General features: G+C 44.9%; 1 protein-coding gene across 2 annotated transcripts in view; it reads right to left on the bottom strand.

Moving 5' to 3' along the window:
- The window catches only part of slc7a11 (solute carrier family 7 member 11), a 209,194-nt gene that overhangs the window by 50,643 nt on the left and 133,873 nt on the right, over positions 1-24,678 (bottom strand). For both annotated transcript variants that reach the window (XM_078538653.1, XM_078538643.1), the window contains exon 7: positions 2,690-2,813. In XM_078538653.1, coding sequence (XP_078394779.1) covers positions 2,690-2,813 — 124 coding nt within the window. The remainder of the gene's footprint in view (positions 1-2,689; positions 2,814-24,678) is intronic.

Genomic DNA, 24,678 nt, shown 5'->3' with positions numbered 1-24,678 from the left:
GGCACTGAGACCAATCCTTAATGCTATCAAGAATGCAGTCATATGACACAGCATGAACTGGGGATCAAACCTGGAACTTTCCTGATCTGTAGAGTTCAGCTAGTCAATGGAAAAATTGGCCGTGCCATTGTGGAGATTTGTCTATTGGCTGTTTACATAGACAAATACCACACTGGTCTCTAGCGAAATGTCAACCTTTAAAAGGAGTTAATCTATTATTATAAATGTGTAAACATCAGTACATATATATTTCTATAAATAAATAGTCCGTAAAAGACTCTGTAGAATTGATTCCTTCAGTGAAGAAGGCTCGATTATCTTATGTGGTGAAATTCCAAGTGATTTATTAAGGTATTTCTCGTGAGTGCAATAAATTCTGCATTTGAGAGCTGTTTGTTGAGTATTCGCTTCATGCGATTTATGTAGAATATTTCCTTTGCCATCCTGAAGACCTCCTGAGTAGGGACAAAATATTAAATTCACAGGACCGCATTGGCCCAAAATAGAACACAGTGCAACACAGAATAATAAGCTGGGAAGCTTTTTTTCCCCCCTAAATTGGACCTTGTCAGCCATGCCGCGGAATATCAAAGTACTTCTGTGAGCTAGGCGGCCAAATGTCCCGTCACCTTTTGTGACCAGGCTTCAATCCACTCCAGGATCTGCAGCAGACGTCTCCCCTCTGTACTAGTTATAAAGATAGAACATTAGGGCAGTTTCAAACTAGTCCCAAGTGGGCTTGAGAGCACAGTCAAAGCTGTCTGCATTTCAGCAGTGCATAACAAGCAATTTTATTTAGTGAGGGCATAAGGGGTATGTGAAATGGAAAAGTTCACAATGGTGCACAAGGTGCTTCTTCGAATTGCAGTTAAATTCACGCTTAGAGTGGAGGGAGTTTTTACTCTGCATCAAATCCCTGATATACCTGACCTGGATGAGCTTAATGCTGATAGAGAGGACAAAAGATCGAAAGAGTACACACATCTTTCATTTTGATGAGCATGTCATTCGCAGCAGCCAATAAAATCTTCTTACGGAAGTTGAATATTAATGAGATGGATGAACTTTATCTTTGGGGAGTAAGTTAAATTGTACCTTCTCTCCTTCCTCTCTTTAGGTCACCCCGTGCTGCACACCCAGGAGGCAAAATAACAGCTCGGACCAGTATTCTTATTTCCCAGTTTTACTGGTGTTCCATTTTAAGTTATACAAGAGCAGTTCGGACCAGTTTTCTTATTTCCCAGTTTTTACTGTATTTTCCTTCTGGGTATGCAGCACGGGGTGACCTAAAGAGAGGAAGGGAAGGAGGTATAATTTAACTTACTCCCCAGAGATAAAGTTCATCCATTTCATTAATGTTTTAAACAAAAACAAAAATACCTGGAAAAACTCAGCAGGTCTGGCAGCATCTGCGCAGAGGAACACGGGATTTCGAGTCCGAATGACTCTTCAACAGAACTAAGTAAAAATAGAAGAGGGGTGAAATATAAGCGGACTCGAAACGTCAACTGTGTTTCTCTCCGCAGATGCTGCCATACCAGTTTTTCCAGGTATTTTTGTTTTTGTTTTGGATTTCCAGAATCTGCAGTTTTTTGCTTTTCTCATTAATATTCTACTTCTATAAGAAGATTTTTTTGGCCGTTGGGAATGACACGCTCATCAAAATGAAAGACGTATGTACTCTTTCTATCTTGTGTCTGTTGGAGTGAGCAGGGGCCCGAGTAGCAGTGGATCATTCAGTAATCTGTTGCCTGGAAAGAATTGAGTGATGATCCTTTCTCCAGCTTAGTGCTTTCCCCTAATAATGACGGAGTTGATTTTGGGAACTCAATAGCATTGACATTATACCCTCTGTGTATCACACCGGCATTTTGTCGCTGCAGTGTGCTCTGCATATAAATGAATTGATCTCCTTGGACAATATATGGAGAGCTTATGTGTGCACTTTTTACTGCAGGGCTGCCTATTGTACACTGGGAAATATTTAGGCTGGGTGGGAGACACCAGGGATATGGAAGGCAAGTGTGCTAAGGCTGTTGGAGGCTGGAATTTGTTTTAAAACCATGTGGCCTGCCCTTCAACATAAATCACAAAAATGCCTGCTCAGTGCTCCAGCTGGATTAAAATCATTGAGCATAGCGTCCAACTTGGTGCAGGCGATGATAGCCTTTGTACTTGCTAGCTGCAATGGGTCACACTGCAAGTTACAGGCCTCATGTTTCTTCATTTGTGGTACAGGGAACAGGTGCCTGTTGTGCTTCAGCTCACTGGGCACCCACTGTTGTAGAATCCACCTGTAAATGTGACATATCACTCCCTGTGGCCATGTCAACCAAACTCTATTCTCATGATCACAATGGGGGTGGGTTTTTAATTTACTTGATATCATCTTTCCAGAGTACCAACTCTATTTTCAGAGTATTTCCTCCCGCCTCATTCACACGGTACCTTGAACTGCAGGCTGTGTTAGCAACCCATAATACTGCAGAAAACATGGAAGATTGATCACTAATATTTTGCATATGGTCTTATTTAACTAAGTCAGCTTCTGTCTGTATTTGAAGAGAATTTCAGAAGATTGTTGGTAATCCAGTTTGTTTGTAACCATTTGTAAACTGAAGTATACTCTACATTTCAAAATACCATCAGGCTCTTTCACATAAATTTCATTAAAGTCTATATTACTCACCACAGCTACTGCTTCAGAGGCCAAAAGCTCCTCAGGACTCATTACGGCAAAATAGGCCACATTTGTTAATACATATCCGACTGTGACAACTGCCATTGATATGCAGATAGCAAGAGGTATATTTCTGAAACAAAATATAATGTTGAACATTTTTTAATAGCAGAATATTCTAAAGCCCTGCAATACAAAAACATGCTTTTTCTAGCAAGTATTGTTGCATTGTGTTTAATTATCAGAAAACATTATATTTTAATAATGTATAGGGTATAATTAAATATCCTGTGCATAACAGATGTTTGTGCTATTAATCTGTGTCCATTGTATTGTACTTGTAATTTTGTGAATTCTGCCATATTGTAATGAATAATATGTAATAATAAGTAATATCATATAATTATTTTATGTTCAATTATTTTATAATTAGTTACATGTTCAAATACACTATTATTATTAATCTTGTTCAGTTGTTCTATAACCATATTCGATTTATTTAGTTATAGTATGATCATTATGTGAATTTATCTGTACTGTTATAATTTTAATTGTGCTCAGTTGTATTGCAACCATTGTTATGTGTTATGTATTATGCATTTAGTGTATTCATATGTAATATAAACAATTGCCTTTAATTGCTCTGTAATCATAATGGTTGTTCAGTTGTGATGAAATTATGGTTTGCGGGACAGGTGGGGGATCATATGCGAACTGCTGTTCGAACAAATGACTTGTCGAATGTTCTGTTGGGTGCACTGAGCCTGGTTTTAAAGCTTGTATTTTTTTGGACCAGACCCAAACCGAAAGGAAAACTGAACCTTCAAGCTTTCTAGGGAGATAAAACTAAAACTGAATCTGAAGCTGGGTGAAACCAGATAAAAGACACAGGGCCCTCTGAGCTCGGATCACCCGGTGGTACAGTGCATGTAGGCTGAAGAACACGAAGGCTAGACCCAGGACCTGGCAATAGACAAACACCAGGATTGCTGCAATTGTTTCTGTCCCTTGAAGTAATTTACTACCTGGCCATACAGTGCACAGGGGTTGTCACTGAGGGTTTGGACATAGCTGGTGGATCCACATCAACAAGATTGTCATGAACAGAGCCAAGGAGGTTCTGGAAAAGTACGTCACTGTGGTAAAGAGACTGCTCGTGGAACTTGGGCTGGTTGTGAGCTGCTGTTGATGAGAATTAGTGGCTAAATCCTCAGAGAGAAGCTGGAATTCGAACTCCTGCAGATGAGAGCTTTGAAGGACTTTGTAGCTGAAACTGGTGCCATATATGCTGAGTAAAGTGCCCAGTTAACCAGTGAGATCTATCTTTGTTGTATCCGCTCTTTAATGTGCTATTTGTAATATATATTGACTGTGATTTGCCTGTTCATTCATGTTTGGTTTATGTTGATTTCGGTTTGGTTTATGTTGATTTCGGTTTGATTGTTAAAGTAAAAGTTATAAAAATGAAATCTTGTCCACTGGGTTTTTGTTGGGGTCATTTGGTAAATTTGGTTCTTTGTTTGCCCCATGGGAATCACAAGACAGTTGTATTCTGATCAGTAACATTTGTTGCATTGCATTTTAATCATTGAAGTGTTTGGTTTAATCAAATGCCTTTTTGCTAGTGCTCAAATCCACTATACAAATTTCTTTCTTTCTGTTTGCTTGTAAATTGTTGGGAGACAATGAGTAAATTGACTTTCTTGTACAGCTAGCTCACTATCTCAGAGGTGTATATGCCACTGAACTGACCTGATCAAAATGTTCCCAAACCTGTGTATCCTAGTAGATGATGACTGTCACACTACATTTTGTCTCACACATTCATTCATGTGTGCTCTGCCCAAAGGCTGATTGACCCTTCATCCTGAGCCATTTCCTTGGCAGTTTTTGTCAGTGGTGGCTTGCCATTGCCTTCCACTCTTAGGGACATGGTGAGGAAGCAGGTCTTAAGTCTTAGCTGGAATGGGAATCAAACCTATGCTGTTCTGAACCACATGCATTTAATTGATTGAAACTTAAAGTGTACTTTGACCAAGCACCCTGAGTAAATGGTGAACTTTCTGACTGCAAATTTCACTTTTTACTATAGACAGAACTTATTCAATGGCGTTACTCGTAATATTTTAACAGTGGGCAATTAAGAATACTAGGGAGCAGAATTGACACTCAACACCTAAAGATCCCCCAATGGTTCAGCTTGAAGCCTTGGCCAAAATAACAGGTGAACAGAAATTCTAATGTCTGAATTACTGTAAGTTTGCTCATCAAATTATTTTCTCCCACCCATGAGAACCAACAGCTAAATAGATCTCCGCATAAATACAGCATGAATGCACTATCAAATTAGGGGATATGATACAGGGCATCAAATCTCAGCAACCATCTCAGGATTATAAGGGGCAATTTTAACCCCGCCTACCTCACGGAAATCAGCAGATGAGCAGTTAAAATCAGCAGGGGATTTACCTGCCATTGTCCTGCCACCTTCCCTTCAGTCCTTAATTTTAAGGGAAGGGCATCTGCTGGAACAGGGCCCTTCTATAAATATGAAGATTGGCTCTGATGCCATAATCAGACCCCGAATGCTATTTTAACAAGTGACCTGAGAGGGGAAAGCATTGTGACTTTCCAGCCAGGTGAAACAAAGAGGCCGAAGGAGGCATTTTACATTTCCCCCTGGCACCAGGAGGAGTAAGAGTGCTCCGCTGGGCTACACGTGAAACTTTGGACCTCGAGTGTCTCAGGTACCCCGACTCCCAATCTTGAAACATTACTAAAGCACTCCCACCCTCCCGCACCTCACCCCAACACTCCCCCACCCGACTTAACTTCAGTCCTACCCAGTGGCCTCCTGCCATTCAACATTCAGCAGCTTACAGAAGAGTTTTGAGAATTAAAATCACAACAGGTCTTGCACTGCTGAAGTCGGGAGTTTTTGCCTCTCGCTTCAGACACCACTTGCCTGAATCCCGTCCCAAGTTAAAATCAGGCTACAGAGGTTAAATGGGACAAATCAAACCTAAACCTAGAGATTTATTTGTCCTGATTTTTGGATGTGGGTCTGATCATGATTCACAATGTGCCTTTGCCTGTCCAGATCGAGGTGGGAGACATGCAAAATTTGTGCACCCACCTCATCCAAATAATCACAGCTGGTGTTCTACCAATGCTGATCTCTGTTCCGGGGAGTTGTCCTTGAGATCTGTACAGAGCGGGAGGATCAACACTAACTGATTCAATGCTGGAGGCATTAGTGGTACAGGTGGACAGGTGGACAGACCATGGTCCCAGAGGTGGCCAGGGGACCCTAAAGGACCACTCTCAGAAAGCAGTGGGGGCAGATGGCCAGGAAGGTCAACTCCCAGAGTCTGGATGCAAGAACCTGGCAGCCATGCTACATGAGGTCTAATGACCTCATGCGGGTAGTCAATGTCAGTGAATGCACCTTCCTGTCATACCCACCACACCACCAGGTTCTCCAGCTTCACAATACCCTGTCATTCATTCAGCAGCATTCACAAGCACATGTGATTCATGCCTTATGCAGATACTCCCCACCTCATCCTCACACGCTTACCAATCAAGCCAGCCTCACCTGCACCCCTCACTACTTCCACATACCTCCAGCTGCAATTTGAGGGGAACTCAGAGGCGAGTACACAGTAAAGTTGCGGAGCGCTTAACCAGGTCACCTCCTGGACTTCATGGTTGGGGTACGTATAGCGGGGGCGGGGGCAAGGGCTGCCCTGCGGTTGAAGGTAGCGCACAAGTACGTGCGAGGTTGGGGGGGTTGGGTTTGGGAGGCGCCCACACATTAGTGAAACCTTGTATAAGGTGGCCATTCCTCTGCAGCTGAGACAGTTCAGGTGCAGCCACATTGATATTATTGGAGTCGGGCCTCTAGCTTATCTGCCCACTCAAGCAATGCAGAGGAATCAAAGTGCTACCAAAAGCTCCAGAGCTTTTCAACCTTCGGACACAGACTGCAAAGTAATGAGCATTTTCGTGGACTGCAGAACAGTTGGACAACTGCGCACGTTGTACAACCTCCTCGCTGAAGCTGGCCATGGAGCAGTCACTGGTGGAGGTGCTCACAACCCCTTTGCATTGTCATCATCCCGGTTTGGACCAGTCTCCCCCATGGTTCAAGCTAACAGTGCAGCCTTGCAATGCGGGTTAGGAGAATGCCTGCGCCTGAGCTGAGAGCACAGCGTGCAGTCCAGTGGGCGAAGCTGCCACCAATGTGGGGTCGGGTGGAGGTCGGTGGGGTTTCAGGCAGCCATGCAGAGCACTAAACTCTTGCCATCCAAGTGGTGGCCAGCACTCTCTCCGGGATGTGTTGAGGGGGCCTTCAGACTTAACCAAGACAGGTTCTTAGTACACCCATGCTAACCCGCCTGTCTCTCTCTTTCATCCTGCAGGAGGAGTACATCAGGATCATGGAGCCTGGTGAGCTAGCTGTATGCTCGTGACATACAAAGAAGAGAGTGAGTTAGGCGCCTGGCTGTTCAGAGGGAGGGGCAGCACCCTCTGGAAGACGGGATGGCTGGGGCTCCCGCACACACCGCCGAAGAGCCACAGCGAGTCGATGCTGGTTGGTGCTTAGTTCCTGCAGGTGAATGAGAACCAGTTGCTAAAGACTGCGCATGTCTAGGGAAATGTTCACTCGCATCTGCCAGCTACTGCAGGATTTGGCGCCACGAGGGGGCGTCCACTGCCAGTGGCTGTGGAAGTGGCTGTGGCACTCAGTGGCTCCTTTCAGGGCTCCACAGGTGACCTCTGTAGGATATCACAAGCCTCCACCCACAAATGCATCCATGAGGTCCATGCTGCTCCCCGGCCATCCACAGTGGTGGTGGAGGCAGCCTGCTGACTGCTACTCCCTGTCCGTGATGACCTTGGCGAGCATCCTCTGGAGGGCCAAGACCCGGAGGGGCTTGGCCTGCATTCAGGGTCCTGTGTGGCAGTGGCACCCTCCTCAGCCTGTGGAGCTGGAGCTGCTGAGGTCACAGAAAGAGGGGATTTGGATGGGCCAGACACTCCTGTTGACCCTCCTCCCTATGCATGCCCAAGGGCCCCTGGCTGACACCTTGAGGAGAAGGGGTAAGTGGAGTGATATCAAGCTGCCTCACACCCCTCGTGTGTACACACTGTTGGAGGTCAACTATGGTGTGAGCGATGGAGTTCAGCTCACGCGGCAGTGCAGGATCGATGTCCTGGACCATGGTCTCCATGGCGGCCGCCATCCTACCAGTATTGACCTTGGTGCATTAGCATGCTGGCGCTATCACCTCAGCCTGAAGGCGGATGGACTCCTCCATCGTGCCTTGCAATCTGAGGAGTGCAGCGGACATCCCTTCCTGATGTTCCCAAGCATGAACATCGTTTTACCCGCCCGCGACCGCACTTAGTGCAAATCTAGGACGATTCCCCCCGATGAAGCAGAGAGTTGCAACAATGAACAGTGCAAGCTGGGATGTTGAGATAGAGGAAGCTGCAAAGGTAGGATGGAGCAAAGCCATGCGAGGATTTTTAAATAAGAACAAGGATTTGGAAATGCATGTGGTTATAAATGGGGAGTCATCAGTAAACATATGGTTAAACTGGAGTTAAACTAAATACAATGCAAAGCGCAAACTGTGTGAAATTTCCTCACATTACAATGACGTGAATTTTTCTGTCGGCGAGTTGGGGGCGGGTCCTGCTCGCCGACGTGAAAATAACGCGAGATAACATTGGGCGAGACCCCCGACGTCATCCCACCCCATTTAAATATTGACAGCAAAATCAGATGTTCGCCCGCCGACCTGTCAAGGCCAATTGAGGCCATTGACAGGGTAATTAAAACAATTAAAATAATTAAAGGCCCCGCCCGTCCAACCTTAAGGCTGATGGACAGGCCAGGAGCCCCAACGGGCTTCTGAAAAATCATGAAACCTCATCCACTGGCGGGATGAGGTTTCATGTCTGTTTTTAATAAGTTCAGTAAAGTTTTAGTCATATTTATTAACATGTCCCATCTCGTGTGACATTGTCACATGAGGGGGACATGTTAATAATTTATTGATTTTTCTATTTTTGATATTTAAAACGCTGTCAGTGATCTCCCTGAGACAGCATTTAGTCTCAGGGAGGTGTGCGTTCTTTCACGTGCATGCACGAAAGAGCACACTTTGACAGTTGGGGAATCCCTCCCCCCCCACACAGGAAACACATAGCGCTTCCTGTCGGGCAGGCTGCTGGGTGGGCCTTAATTGGCCCGCCCACTTAAAATGGCGGCGGGGCCCGTTTCGGTGGCAGTGATCGGCTGCCCGCCTGCCGCCGAGCCAGTGGGGCCCGCCCACCCATTAAGGGCAAAATTTTGCCCAATATATCCCCATCCTCAATGATGGAGAGCCCAGAAAATCAGTGCAAAAGATCAGGCTAAAATATTTGCTGCAACCTTCAGCCAGAAGTGCCGAGTGGGTGATCCATCTTGGCCTCCTCCGGAGGTCCCCAGCATCACAGATGCCAGTCTTCAGCCAATTTGATTCACTCCATGTGATATCAGGAAACGGCTGAAGGCACTGGATACTGCAAAGGCTATGGGCCCTGATAACATTCCAGCAATAGTACTGAAGGTTTGGGCTCCAGAACGTGCCGCGTCCCTAGCCAACCTGTTCCAGCACAGCTACAACACTGGCATCTACCCAGCTATGTGGAAAATTGCCCATGTATGTCCTGTACACAAAAATAAGGACAAATCCAACCCAGCCAATTACTGCCCCATCAGTCTACCCTCAATCATCAGTAAAGTAATGGAAGGGGTCATCAACAGTGCTTTCAAGCGATACTTGCTTAGCAATAACCTGCTCACTGACACTCAGTTTGGGTTCCGCCACGGCCACTCAGCTCCCGACCTCATTACAGCCTTGGTTCAAACATGGACAAAAGAGCTGAACTTCTGAGGTGAGGTGAGAGTGACTGCCCTTGACATCAAGGCAGCATTTGACTGAGTGTGGCATCAAGGAGCCCTAGCAAAACTGAAGTCAATGGGAATCAGGGGGAAAACTCTTTGCTGGTTGGAGTCATACCTAGCACAAAGGAAGATGGTTGTGGTTGCTGGAAGTCAGTCATCTCAGCTCCAGGACATCACTGCAGGAATTCCTCAGGGTAGTGTCCTCAGCTCAGCCATCTTCAGCTGCTTCATCAATGACCTTCCTTCCAACATAAGGTCAGAAGTGGGGATGTTCGCTGATGGTTGCACAATGTTCAGCACCATTCTTGACTCCTCAGATACTGAAGCAATCCATGTCCAAACGCAGCAAGACCTGGACAAATCCAGGCTTGCGTTGACAAATGGCAAGTAATATTCGTGCCACACAAGTGCCAGGAAATTACCATCTCGAACAAGAGAGAATCCAACCATTGCCTCTTGATGTTCAGTGGCATTACCATCACTGAATCCCCCACTATCAATATCCTGGGGGTTGCCATTGACCAGAAACTGAGCTAGATTAGCCATATAAATACTATGACTACAGGAGCAGGTCAGAGGCTAGGAACCGTGCGATGACTAACTCACCTCCTGACCCTCCAAAACTTGTCCACCATCGTCCACAAGGCACAGGTCAGGAGTGTGATAGAGTACTCTCTACTTGCCTGGATGAGTGCAGCTGCCACAACATTCAAGAAGCTTGACACTGTCTAGGACAAAGCAGCCCGCTTGATTGGCATCACATTCACTCCCTCCACCACCGACGCACAGCGGCAGCAGTGCGTACCATCTACAGGATGCAATGCAGGAATTCACCAAGGCTCCTTCGACAGCACCTTCCACACCCACGGCCACTAGCATCTAGAAGGACAAGGGCAATAGATAGATGGGAACACCACCATCTGGAAGTTTCCCTCCAAGTCACTCACCATCTGACTTGGAAATATATCGCCGTTCCTTCACTGTTGCTGGGTCAAAATCCTGGAACTCCCTTCCTAACAGCACTGTGGGACCACAGGAACTGCAGTGGTTCAAGAAGGCAGCTCACCACCACCTTCTCAAGGGCAACTAGGGATGGGCAATAAATGCTGGCCCAGCCAGCTATGCCCACATCCTATGAATGATTAAAAAAAAACTTGGCTTCAATACATTTAGGAACCGTATTGGGGCCTGAGTCTGAAGTGACACTGCCACTTTCACTCCAGTTAACAGCTGAAAATGTTTCATATTGACAAGAAGGTATTGGTATAATAACAATGGAAGCCATTTCTAAACTTATGATTATTAGTATTACTAATTCAGTAATTCTGTAGCTATTTGTGTTTGCCATTTCAACAACAAGCTGATATCAAACAGGATTATAGGTTTGTCCTGTAGATGGAAGGGCAGCCTAGCAGTCCCAAAGTCCATTGAGTTGTGAGGCCCACACTTTGCCCGAAATTATAGAGGTGGGGTAACTTATATATGCAGGGCTTGTGCATTGTGCCAGTGAGCACACATCAGCAACACCCACCTTGTTACACTGCCAGCAAATGAGAACAAGAGTATTGCACCAAAGGTAGGATAAACAAACTATTGGGACACCTCTTATGTCTATGCAAGTTCCTGGGCTTTTGCAAAGCTCTCAGCTGATGAGAATTCTTGTTTTGGCCTTGTTCCAGCCTGCTGGGCTGGATTCTATAGTGGCGCAAGAAAGCCACCCAGCAATATGCCAACTTGATGTAAGGGTAGCAGCAAATTTACTCTCCTTCCCTCATATCTCTGCTATCAAAAAATGACAATCGCCAACCTATCATTAATTCTTGTATGGTCATAGTTCAATTAGACTTCCCCCAAAATCTGACCCCACAATCGATCACATAGGTAATGGCAGATTTCTGTGCTTTGCTGCCTACTGGGAAGACATATGAAAAGAAACAGATGTAGCTTTTCAATCTCCCAGATCTAAAGGGCATGCATAGGCCTGCTAGCAAAAGATGACAAGGTGTAGAATATTCCCTGTTGGGCTTTAACTAATTGACAATTAATCACATCCAGCTCCAATTCAATAGCCGTATTTCCCAAGCTCCAAATGAATTCTTCATTATCTAAATGTCAACAATTAAGTTGCAACAAACAGTCCCACTGCATGAATTATTCTGTGGCGTGCATAGATAATTATATTCAGGGTTGTCATGGCAGCTGGCCCTTTTAAATTTCGTTGTAAATGGATCAGGCATAATCACAACACACCTTGAGTACAGAATCTGGTCAAAACTATGCTCTGGGGTTTTTGTTGTAAAGTGAAAATATTTCTCTTCTTTCATTAATGCTCATCAAAATGAATATTTTGTAATGAGCTCTCTGTTTAAGTGGCTGATGGAGCCACAGTTGTCAGCGGGTAGCTATAGAACAAGGGGGAGAAATAGAGCTAAGAGAAAATATCACATTTGAAATGGTTTGTTCTCCCCATAGATACCGACTAAACTGTCGAGTGTTTCTAGCGTTTTCTCATTTTGTTTCAGGGTTGTATTATCGACAGCATTTTGCTTTTTGATCCTGGCATTTGCTGCCTGCCCAGCAAAGGTTCAACTTATGCTTGTTGTTGTTCTGTGTAGAATTGGTTCTAAGAAAGGCTCCGATAATAGCTGTAAGGTGGGAAGGAGATAGCAACAGTAGATTTAGCAGCTGCGAAACCCGGAGGTTTGGGTTTTCCAAAGCTCCTGCAGAGTTTAACCAGCAGGACCTGATTTAAATTGGTTTGGAATCAAATCAACTCATTTTATTCCGAGCTCAGTAATTTGACACGTGGACCAGGCGGATGCACAGTTCCCCAGGGCATTGTTGATGGTGTACAGCCATCACGCCTGGGAAATAGCATGGTAGACCTATTACTGGGATCTGAGATCCTTTCTACTCACCTTGAGGTTACTCTGCAACCAATGATCCAACACATAGTTTGATTCTGGCTGGACAAACAGCAGGAAGGTTACACGCTTTCTGTGCACTCAAATTCTAACACTAACCTATGCATAAATAGGGCACGTCCCAACATTTTTCTCTTACCAGTCTATGTTTAAGCTCACCGGATGCAATTAGGCACGGATGATAGGGTTCAAAATCTAGTTCAGCAAAAAATTTAAACCATAAAATAAAATTCAGCACGTTCTCTTTTTTTTGACTTGACTGCAGCAGTGGGGGAAGGTTGTGATGTGGGAAGGGTGCGGAGGTTGGAGGGGGGGAGGCTGTAAATGATATCCCATTGGGAACAATCAGTTACTGTTCAACAATCTAACCTTGAAGTCACGTGTGCAGCTTTCAACATGCTGCAACATATACTACCATTTTCCACAAGCAGACAGGTTATGGGTACCTGTGTGGGTCCTAGCTATGCCTGTCTTTTTGTGGGGTATGTGGACCATTCCTCGTTTCAGTTCTACTCAGGCCCCCTCCCACAACTCTTTCTCCAGTATATCAATGACTGCATCCTGAGCTTCCTGCTTTCGGCCGGAACAGCAAAAATTTATCAATTTTGCTTCCAATTTCCACCCCTCTCTCACTTTCACATGGTCCATCTCCAGCACTTCCGTTCCCTTCCTTGACTTCTCTGTCTCTACTTCTGAGGATGGTCTGTCTACTAATATTCAATACAAGCCTACTGAATCCCGCAGCTATCTCGACCACATTTCCTCACACCCTGCTTCCTGTCAGGGCTCTATTCCATTCTCCCAGTTTCTCCATCTCCGTCGCATCAGTTCTGATAATGCCACCTTCCACAACAGCGTTTCGAACATGTCTTCCTTTTTCCTCAACTGAGGACTTCCCCCCCACCCCCACCATCCCACTGTGGTTGACAGGACCTTCAACTGTGTCCAATCCATTTTCTGCACTCCTGCCCTCACCCCTTCCCACCCCTTCCAGAACCGTGATAGGGTTCCCCTTCTCCTCACTTTCCACCCCTCCAGCCTCCATATTCAAAGGATCATCCTCCACCATTTCTGCCACCTCTAGCATGATGCCACCATCAAATGCAACTTTCCCTCCCCTCCCCCTCCCTCTGCATCACCCTGGTCCATTCCAAATCCCCTTCCCGTGGCACCTTCCCATGCAATCCCAGGAGGTGTAACACCTGCCCCTTTACCTTCTTCGTCTTCACAATCCAAGGCCCAAAACATTCCTTCCAGGTGAAACAGCGATTTACTTAGTTCAGTTTAGTATACTGTATTTGCTGCTCACAATGTATTCTCCTCTACACTGGCGATACCAAATGCAGACTGGGTGACTGCTTTGCAGAATACCTCCATTCAGTCTGCAAGCATGACACCAACCTTCCCGTTGCTCGCCATTTCAATTCACCATCTTGCACTTATTGCGCTCATATTTCTGTCCTCGACCTGCTACAACGTTCCAGTGAAGCCCAGCGCAAGCTGCAGGAACAGCATCTCATCTTCCAGTTAGGCACTTTACATCCTTCTGGACTCAACATTGAGTTCAACACCTTTGGACCATGAATTCTGTCTTCCATTTTATTTATTTTTGCTAAATGTCATTCTAAATCTTGTTTTTGCTTTCAGATGAGCTGACCTTTCTTCTGCTATTAACACCTACTCTGAACCTATACTTTGTTTCTTTACTACATCCATTACCACTCCCCTTGCCTTTTGTTCCATGACATCTTTGGCATTTAATCTTCACACACTGTAACCCATGCCTGACCTTCCCTTTTGCTCCACCTGACCACCCATCCCCTTTTCAACTGTATAAAGCCCTTCATATTTCTACCTCTCTTCAGTTCCGAAGAAGAGTCATGTTAGACTCGAAATGTTAACTCTGTTTCTCTTTCCACAGATGCTGGCAGACCTGCTGAGTTTTGCTAGCACTTTCTGTTTTCATTGCAGATCTCCAGCATCCGCAGTGTTAAGCTTTCATCATCAGTGATTCCTTTCCTCATGCACCATCCCTCTCCTTTTCAAAAGTGCTGCCCTTACCTCCTCCTCAAAAAAACAACCCTCAATGAATCTATTTTCTCCATCTATTGTGTCATGCCCAATTCCTTTCCTCCCTGAGGAAAAGAATATTTCGTCACCCAACAGCTCTCCAGTGAAACAATACTAGCCAAAGCTAAGACCACAATCGTAGGCCAGAACATTCCTGTCGGCGTGTGGGGGCGGCCTTGACACGGTGACACGTAAAATGACGCGAGATGACGTCAGGTGTGCGTCCTGACGTCATCGCGCGTCACTTCGATATTACGTTTGGCGGGTGCGCGCAGGAGGCGGCTGCGCACCCGCCAAACTGCCAAAGGCCTATTATGGCCATTAGGAAAGTAATTTAGCTCATTAACAATGCTGCCCGTCCAACCTTAAGTTTGGCGGGCAGGCGAAGAGTCCAAGCGGCCTTCGCGTTTTTCAGGAAACCTCATCCACGGGCGAGATGAGGTTTCCTGAAGGTTTAATAAAGTAATTAAATAAATTTTGCGAAACGCACAAACACGTCCCAGCTCATGTGACACTGTCACATTTTTGAAGTGCTTCATATGATGGATCATGTCATCCACCTTCAATACCTCTTGTCCAGCTTTGTAGGATAACCTTCGTGTGGTTCCATTTCTACCTATAAAATTCAAAAGTGTGTATCCAATAAGAACACATTTTCCTAATCTCACATCATCACCTTCAGAGCCTCCAAGTGTCTTCCTTTTGCTTCACTCTCTTTTATCTACATGCAGTACCTTGGCGATAGTGTCAGCAGACGTGAAGCCGAGAGATGGGTTGGCAGCCAGCACAATGAGGCCTGTGGGTATTTTAAATATGATAATGAGGTTGCAAGCCCCATTGTCATGCGGATTTTCAACTGTAATTCTGGTTGGCTGGCTTTGCCGAACGGCAGGGAATGTGGCAGTTACAACCAGGCATGAGCTTGGTGGATCCAGGAGGTAAGTGCCTACACATCTACCTCCTGAATTCAGCATACCTGCCTGAGAGGATCCCACAATCAGGTAAGCACCCTTTTCCCCTGCCTTCTCTGCGAGGCCTGCAATCCCACCCCCAATCCCTCAGGCCTCTGATACCACCTGTCTCCCCAAGGCATTCGATCTGCCCTCACCAACTTATACTGGCACCTGGGTTCTCCAATGTATCACATTTAAAATCCTTATATCTCTATTTATAAATCTCTCCATGCTTTTGTTCTACTTCTGCAATTTTCTTGAGCTCTACATCCTTCCTAAATGATCTGACCCACCTACCTTTCTGTGCATCTCTGCTCCCTTTGCCCCCATCACTGATGTCAGAATGCCAAGCTGCCTTGCTGCTACCCCTTGGGATTCATTTAAACCACTCTAAGCTCCACCTCCTTCTTTCCATCCTTAAAACTCCTTCTCAAGACCCATCCCATGCTCTGGCCAACCTTTCAGTCTCTCCTCCTCTCCTTTGTCTTTCTGGTTTGGCTACTGGTCTTTTAATCCATTCTTAAAATGCCTTTTGGCCATTTTCTTACATTAAAAAGGTATTGCCCAAATGAAACTTGTTGCCGCTGATATTTCTAATAAGGTCAGAGCTTTGTTAGTTTCTGTGATTTATCTGAATCAATACCTTATTGAACTGTCATTAATCAAGAGCTTGTTACCATGTACCCTGGATTGACTCTATTTATCTTTCAATTTCTGTTTATATTATATAAATTAACAAAGATGATTTCCATGGTCCTTTGAATTAACTAACTGATTATGAATATTTTACTTGATTGGTTTGGACTTCGATTTGAGGTGGTAAATTTTAAGAAATTAAATGCTAAGGTAGGCTTTTCTGCTCCTGTTTCCTAGGTGCAGCACATGGGGGAAGGTCTCAGACCCAAAGGGACCCACCTGATTTTGCTGTCCATTCATTTAAACTGACAAAAAAAACCAGGCAAGTGTCTTATAGGCAAAGGGCTGCCCTAATTTATTTTCCTCTGTTTATTATGCCCAGGTGATCCAATGTGTCCCAGGCACTGGAATAAAAAAAATCTGTCCCACTACCTCTTTAAGAGCATTAAGTTATAATTAATTTCAAATCTTCACATTCTAATTTTTTTCAAATTATTATTTTTAATAAAAGGGGGAAGCACTTATGTTAATCAAGGTAAAGGGTCACTGCAGAGGAATGGATTATTTCTCAATTTAGTTGCCATCAGTATGCATTCCCTAGCCAAGTTTATCAATGGTTACCCATGGTTCAGAGCTCCTTCTTCTTGCTCAAAAAATCTCTTAACACCTGTAAAGAATCTTTTTAAAAAATTTTTCTTGGACTGTGGCTTTAAAATTGGACTGTGGCTTTAAAAACTACCATGGCTGCAGTTGAGAGACATGTTCACTGGAACAGGATGAGGAATATCTACAATGTTGCTATCCTGGAACATATGGTGTCATAAGAGAACAAGATGGTGCTGGAAAGGAGTTCTGGACTAAGGGGAACTGCCCGACAACAACATTTTAATTGGCTCCTGACCGGGTGTCCAAGACTTTGTGTGGTAACAGTGCAGGCAGAACAGCTCCTAGCCTGCAAAAATGGAAGACCCAAAAACCTCCCTCTCCTGTGTTTGTAAGATTCCAACAATTCTGCCATAATAGCTAGTAGGTTATCCCTCACATCTCTTTAACCTGCTTTCTCTCAAGAAGAAAAGTTGAAAAATCACCAGTAAAGACATTGAAAATCAAATTTTTCAATCAGTGAACCATGGACTGAAAGTGCTGGGTGACCACCTCGTGTCATCGACAACAAACTACAAGGAATTTGGAAGACAACAATCAAAATCAAACCATCTAATCCTGTAATCTGGATTAATGCTATTGAACTGTTTTATCTCACCCTTAAAATCCATGTTTGTGTGTTGTGTGTGTGTGTGTGTTTAGGAGCTTAAACAGGGGTAGATTTTGAGTTATTGAGCTAGAAGTTAGCATTTCATATTTCTTTCTTTTGCCACTAGTTGAATCCAATTTGTCAATAAATAGTTATTTACATAAGGACAGAATTTTTCAGTTGGCGTATGGGGGTGGGCCTGACATGCTGACGTGTAAAATGACGCGTGATGACATTGGACGTGCGTCCCAACATCATTGCGCTGAGTTGTGATGTTTTGTTCGGGCGCGCGCGCCGGAGTCAGCTGCGCGCCAGCCGATGTGTAAACGGCCTGTTACGGCCATTAAGGATCTAATTAAGGTTATTGCGAGCGCTGCCCGTCCAACCTTAAGGTTGGTGGGCAGGCGAAATGGCCAAGTGCCCTTTGCGTTTTTTAGGAAACATCGTCCACGAGCAGGGTGAGGTTTCCTAAAGCTTTTACAAATTGAATAAAAACTTTTTTTGGAAAAATAAAAACATGTCCCATCTCATGTGACACAGTCACATGAGGGGACATGTTAAAATAAATTTATAAGCCTTTCATTTCATAATTTCAGAAGTTCTTCAATCTGCCTCAGGGAGATTGAAACATTCTTTCGCACTGGCCCTGACTCTCCCTCCTCCCCGTGCGCGCACAGGTAGCGCTGAGCGCTACCGGCTGCGTCTTACGTGGGGTGGGCTTTAATTGGCCCACCTGTGTAAAATGGTGGTGCAGAGCCGATCGTGGGCGGTGATCAGCTCCACGACCGCCCCTGCCCCCTCCTGCCGAGCCCGCCTGTTGCCTGAAAAATTCAGGCCATTAAGGTTACAAACCTGGTGTTTGTATTCTGTTAACTAAATTAAACAGTTAGAATTGGGGCAATCTGGTGGTTTGGTCAAACTTTTCATATTTGGCACTGTTTGGGGGGCAATGGGGCTTGGTATCACAGTGCACTATCCCCAGTGGGTCATGGCACGCCTAGCTCAGCAAAGCAATCTTGGCTGCTGTGTCAACATACCTTTAAGGGATATCAGCATGACAGGACTAGAAGGGAAATGTGTCATATGAATCCAGTCTTAGACCAGGATTTTGTGCCCCCCACCACGCCAACCTCCGCCCCCCCCACCCCCCGCCCCCCCACAACTGGCGCTGGGTGTGTTTGGCGGCGAGTGGACAATATGGTGAGAAGGCCAAATATCGATTTCATGACACTGCGATCAGTTTGCGATCGTCCGCTCAGCACACTAATGGTGGGCCGCACTTCCCCCCCCATCGGACATCGAGAACCTCATTGTAATAAATCAGCATAGCATTTAAAGGCCAGCCCGTTGGACTCATTCCCCTCCCCTCAGCTCGCCCGCCGGATCATCCACCCACGTCGACAGGAAGACACGCCGACGTGTTTCACAACAGCACTTAAGCGGCGTGCACCTGCTGGGGACTTCAAGCTTTGTTTGCTTCAGTCAGCACTCGCAGTCATCAGCAGTAAGCATCACAGGCAGCACCACATCACTTTTCGGGGGGTTCACAGGCAGGTCTCTACCTACCAGATCAGCCATCTATGGGTGGCTTTTCAATGGCTGCAGGGCAAGGTCTGGCTTGGCGAAGGGGCAGGAGTGGCCTTAGGCAAGGGAAGAGGTTGCAGGACGAGGGCTGTACTGGGGAAGGGGGGTATCCCAGGGTGTACGTGAGGGCACATGTTGATCTGTGCAAGTGGCCTCAAGATGGTGAGGGCTGAGGAGGCAGTCTCCAGAGGAGATGAGGCCAGATGGATATGTGAGGGTATGTGTGTGAGAGTGAGTGGTGATCTTTCTTGAGCTGGCAGTGATTGAGATGCTAGTGAATGTGTGATGGGCTTGAGTGTGTGAGTTTAGAGTGATGAGATGGTTGCCATACCCTGGCTGTATGGATGAGATCATTCATCCTCTATCTGCATTGGATGATCAACCTCTTCTGTGCAGCATTGGCACTGATCACCGCTGCCACCGCCTGCCATGCTGGATTGGTGATGCTGCCACCTATCCTGCAGCCAGAGCGGGGGTAGAGGACATCACGGTGGGTCTCCACGGTGTCCAAATGGCATTCCAGTGATGCGTCATTAAACCTGCAGTTGCGGTCTTTTTGCCTCTCGTGGACATCTTCCCAGCAGTAGTCGTGGGCTTGGAGCACTGAGATGTGTGCATGCGGTTCGACTTTAAATATGGCGCCTGACGTGATGAAGCAGCGAGGTGATAGCGTTGTGGGCAAATGAGAGCCCACCCGCCATGGAAATGGCACGTTGCCTGGGAATGCATAAATAATGCGGCGAGTTTGGGATGATACGGTGTGAAAACTCGCCATCGTGGCTGGCAGGTAAAACATTGTTTTAGTTGCCTGCTACCACACTTAGCGCAAACCTGGGACGATTCCATTTTGCTTTGAGCAGAGCACAAGCACAGCTCTGATGTCTTGAGGCTCTATACCTATGTATAACTGTTCTCATGTGCTTAGCCTTAATAAATGAACCCTCAATGTGTTCACTAAATCCCTTATGAGCGATTGGTGCCTTGCATCTTGTATCTTAAATAAGACCTAAGTATTATATAATTATAATGTAATGCAACAGCTTACAATTTCCACGTTTTGCTCTTTGTGTGATGACACGTGGTTGGCTGTAATTGTGAGTCAATTTTGTGATGCAAACAAATGTTTATTTAAAATAAGGATTGAAAACACATCTACTTGTTTCGCTAGGCCTCCAATTTTGAAAATTAATCGTATGATTTTCTTTATCTTATCTGCCTTTCCTTTGGATTTTACCTTTGCACATACATTTTCATCTATCCTTTACATTTTTCAATTTTTGTTTTTAACTTCCTCACTTCATCTCCTCTTTTTAGACATCTATTCACGCAATTTCATTCTCGTCTCTTAATCTAATCTCAGACCAAAGTCTAATGATCAAATTTCCCTCCTTAATGTCCTCTACTGAGCTAGCTACACACTGTGTAAGATGCCACAATTACATCAGCTCATTCACTTTCTTATCCTATCGTCATTTTTTTGTTCATTAAATTTCTCTCCTTCCACAAGATGGTCCTTCACAAGCAAACTATGCCCAGGGTGCAAGAACGAATGTACAACAGGAAATCATTCATGACCGAAAGGGTGCCCAGGACTCAGGCTATTTTGCGAGGGGTTGTTTTAATCATGTGAGATGATCATTTTGATGATTTCCCTTCCTCTCTCCATTCAGTCTAGGTAGCTTATGGTAGAGTTGGCAGAAAAATGGGCGCGGAGACGGGGTAAAGAGGACGTGAATGTGCACCCAATTGCTGTTGGTAAAGAGCAGGAGCCATGTGTACAGACTTTCTTAGTCTGTAATAAAACGAACCAATAATGGTTGTATTGCATGTAGACAGCACATCATCATGTGCAAGTTAAAGTCTATCAAAATCTTTTTATGCAGACCCCTCCCTGGCCTTATTTTCCCCTCTGTTTGTAACTTCCTACAACCCTACAGGCAGACCCCCTTTGCACTTTTTCCTCCTTCTACTCTCAGAGTGATAGGGTGGAGCTTGATGCCTCTCCGCAGCGCAGGCAGCGAGGCAGAGGACCACATTTAATCAGGTGGGAAGGTGTAGGCCTTCCCGACTCCCCCCCCCCCACCCCCCGGCCAATTAAATCAGGGGCAAAGAAGGTCAAAGTTTACCTTCCTGCCCCTAGACCAATTGAGGCCCTTAAATGGCCATCTAAGGGCCACTTAATGGCCTCATCCCACTGTTGCTGGTGTTCTACCCGGCTCGGGGGAGGGGGGATGCCACATGAGTAGGCTGCTAGGTATACCCTGGTAGGCCTACCTGTGGGCTGCAGGGGGTGGGGGGGAGTCGGGAAGGCCTACACCTATTTTGATACCCTGTGCCCAATGGAGGGCCAAGCCGGTAACAAAGGCCATCCCACTGTGGGGAGGAAGATACCCCCCACTGCCCTCCACACTGACCCGCCCCTACCTTCCTGGTGAAATATGGACTGAAAAGCCTGAAATGATGATGTAACTGATTAATTTTCAGTGGCCTGTTATGCTATGGGAATAAGGCATGATATAGTAAGTCAAAATGGCCACTATGTGAGCTTGATCTTTGTGGGAATGTAAGTGTTATGTGAGTGGAAAAATAGTAATGGTCAATTCATCTGTGCAAAGAAGCACTTAAACAGAATTCAGTGTGAAATGTCTTGTGTCCTGGTTATGCTGCAGCCTTAAGGCAGGGTATAGGCAATGAAAAGATCAAAGACCTTTGGATTATAAGAGGCCAGGAGACATTCCACTGGTATGAAAACCTATGGTTATCAAAACACTGACAGGGAGAATCTCATTCCGGCATCTTGAAACTTCTTCTGATCTTATTGGTTACCATTGTGGTCAGGGGAGCAAGAAACCTTGAAACAGTGCGAAGATGCACTTGGGTGATGCTTAGCATGTGGAATGTTTGCGAGTCTTGTAACAGTCAATAAGAGCATTTTTAAAAGGTTTATAGGGACTCTCTCCATGAGGGGTGACGTCACCCTTAATCCACTACAGAGCTGACCATGCAAGGAGTAACCAATTTCAATCATCACAGGTTTTGAACACATGTGCAGGGGGTATAAGAAGGGAGTACCTTCCTTTGTTCCTCAATATGCAGTTGGACATTGGCCAACATGTCAGAAGTTACATCTTTCTCTCTGGGTGCCTGATCAGCACTCCAGGTGTGTACAGAGACTAGCAATGACCAGCTGAGCTGGATAAAAGGAAAGCTTGTGAATATCATTCAGGGAACGTGTAACCCTTTAGTCTCCTGGTCGAATTAAAGCAGAGAGCTGGAGGGGAAGTGCCAGTTTTTCTGTGGGTTAAGGACAGAATGCTTGGGTAAAAGAGACTAGTTGTTTTCTATGGGTTCATGTAAAGGAATTGAAGGGCAAGGCTGGGGACTGTGTGGAACATTCAGCTTTGTGGATATAATCCAGACAACTGGATGTGTCTCCCTTTGATCTTACAGTTTAAAGTAAGACAGGGAGCTGGATGAAAAATGCCAGTTGTCCTGTAGTTTGAAAAATAAAACACGAACTGGGGTGGGAGGATTCAGCTGCTGTGGAGTATTTATAACATTAGAACACAACTGAATTGAAAGAAATCAGTTTGTAAGTTTTGTTTTTCATTGATAGCTCCTGCATCCAGTCAGTCCCATTCCTCCACTCTATCCTTGTAACTCTGTAAGTTTATTTCCCTCAAGTACCCATCCAATATCCTTTTGAAATCATTATCTCTGCTTTCACTGCCCTCATAAGCAGTAAGTTCCAAGTCATTACCACTTACTGTGTATTAAAGTTCTTCCTCACATCTCCCCTGCATCTCTTGCCCAAAACCTTAAATCTGTCTCCCTAACCCTTGTACCTTCAGCTAATAACAACAGCTTTTCTTTGTCTACCTTATCAAAACTTGTCATAATCTTGTACACCTCTATCAAATGACTCCTCAATCTCCTTTGCTCCAAGGAGAACAATCCCAGCTTCTCCAATCTACCCTTGCAACTAAAATTCCTTATGGTCGGAACCATTGCGATAAATCTCCTCTCCACACTCTCATGGACCCTCACATCCTTCCCAAACTGTGGTAATCAAAACTGGATGGAATACTCGATGGAATTTAAAATTGGATAGTTTCTATAATGAGCAGCCAAACTGCAATACTCGTTTTGTGCCCAAGAATTGAAAATCTTGCCTATAGTTTGTGCCCTCTGCAGCAACATTACAACTCATGACTGTTACTTAATCACAACGTCATCATCAATACCAGAAAGCATCTTAAACCTCCATTGTTAAAATTATTGTGCACGCCATACTGGCTTCACACTTTGATACCAGCAGGTCAACCTTTGGTGACAGTGGGAATTCTTTCAATTGCTTTTCCTAGTTCAATATATAAGATCATGTAAAATTAATGCTATTCTGTGACTCTCAGCAAGCATTAGTCCAGTTGACAGCGGGACTATTGTGTAACCAACTGAATGAGTAATCTGCAGCCACTCATTCACTGGTGGTAACTAACATCAGAAATACATTGACTTAGATAGTTTGAAGCAAAATTCCTAACCACATGAAAAGGAAAGTAACCAGTTACTTATTAGGCTTGCACAAGTTTAACTGAGTAGCCCCTGTGACTTCCACAGTTAGGCAACTTTGGCTTTAAACTACTAAATGTAATTTGATCAAGTTGTTTTCAAAGGAACGGGTACACAATTTCTCGATTGGTGAAAGGCTTATTCTTAAAAAAAACAAGCTTGTGTGACACAATAGTTTACTTGTTTCTGATGTTATTTGTTTTTTGTCTATTAATCTTCATTGGATTTCCCTCACCACATATTTATTTCAGCATTGCTGAAAAGACACATGTTGTTGAAGCTTTTCATCTTGCACTCAACTGGACAATTTGCAAGAATAGCAAATGCAAAGTGAACAACAATTTATACTTCATGAGAAGAGAGTGCTGATTGGTTGGCAGATAGACTCTGATTGGTAGAGGCGTTGCCATGGAGAATTCACCAGTTAACTGATGACTGACAGTTAATTGCCAAGTTTTGTTTAAATTCAAATCAGGCAGGTTGACTCTGATTGGTCAAAGCATTGCCCTGGGGAATGAACAAGAAAATGGCTGTTGCCTATTTTCTTTACTTGCCAACCTGATGTTCCCTTAACATGTGGTATTCTATCAAATTGTCCTGATGAGCAGAAGATGAAAAGCTTCAACAACATGTATCTTTTTCAGTTACCAAATTAATACATATCTATTTGTTCAATATCCTTGAAGATTTATTGGGCCTGAGGTATTCGAACTCCGCTGGTGGTTTTGTGGACCCAAAGCATCCATGTACAATGTATTTACTTTTCTGGCCTAATGTGAGTTGATGGTCTTTAAGTTGCACCGCACAGCATCAATTTGTTGTTCATTGCCAGTAGGTCAGCAGCCAATGCCCATGGCCAGACCAGTATTTGTCCCTTTACACATAGAAATAGGCCTCCACCTAGAAGTAGCCCCTGCCCAAATTATCACCCGCAATATGTCTTTTAAGCCATTCATCTAAGTTCCATGGCAACTGAGCGAATTGGTCTGGTTTGAATTTTGTCTCATGCTGAGACTGAAATGGTTGAGCTCCTTGGTGATGTTGAG

This window comes from Cetorhinus maximus, chromosome 1 (genome assembly GCF_964194155.1).
Source record: "Cetorhinus maximus chromosome 1, sCetMax3.hap1.1, whole genome shotgun sequence".
Taxonomy (NCBI): Eukaryota; Metazoa; Chordata; class Chondrichthyes; order Lamniformes; family Cetorhinidae; genus Cetorhinus; species Cetorhinus maximus.
This window is presented reverse-complemented; position numbering and strand designations above follow the sequence as displayed.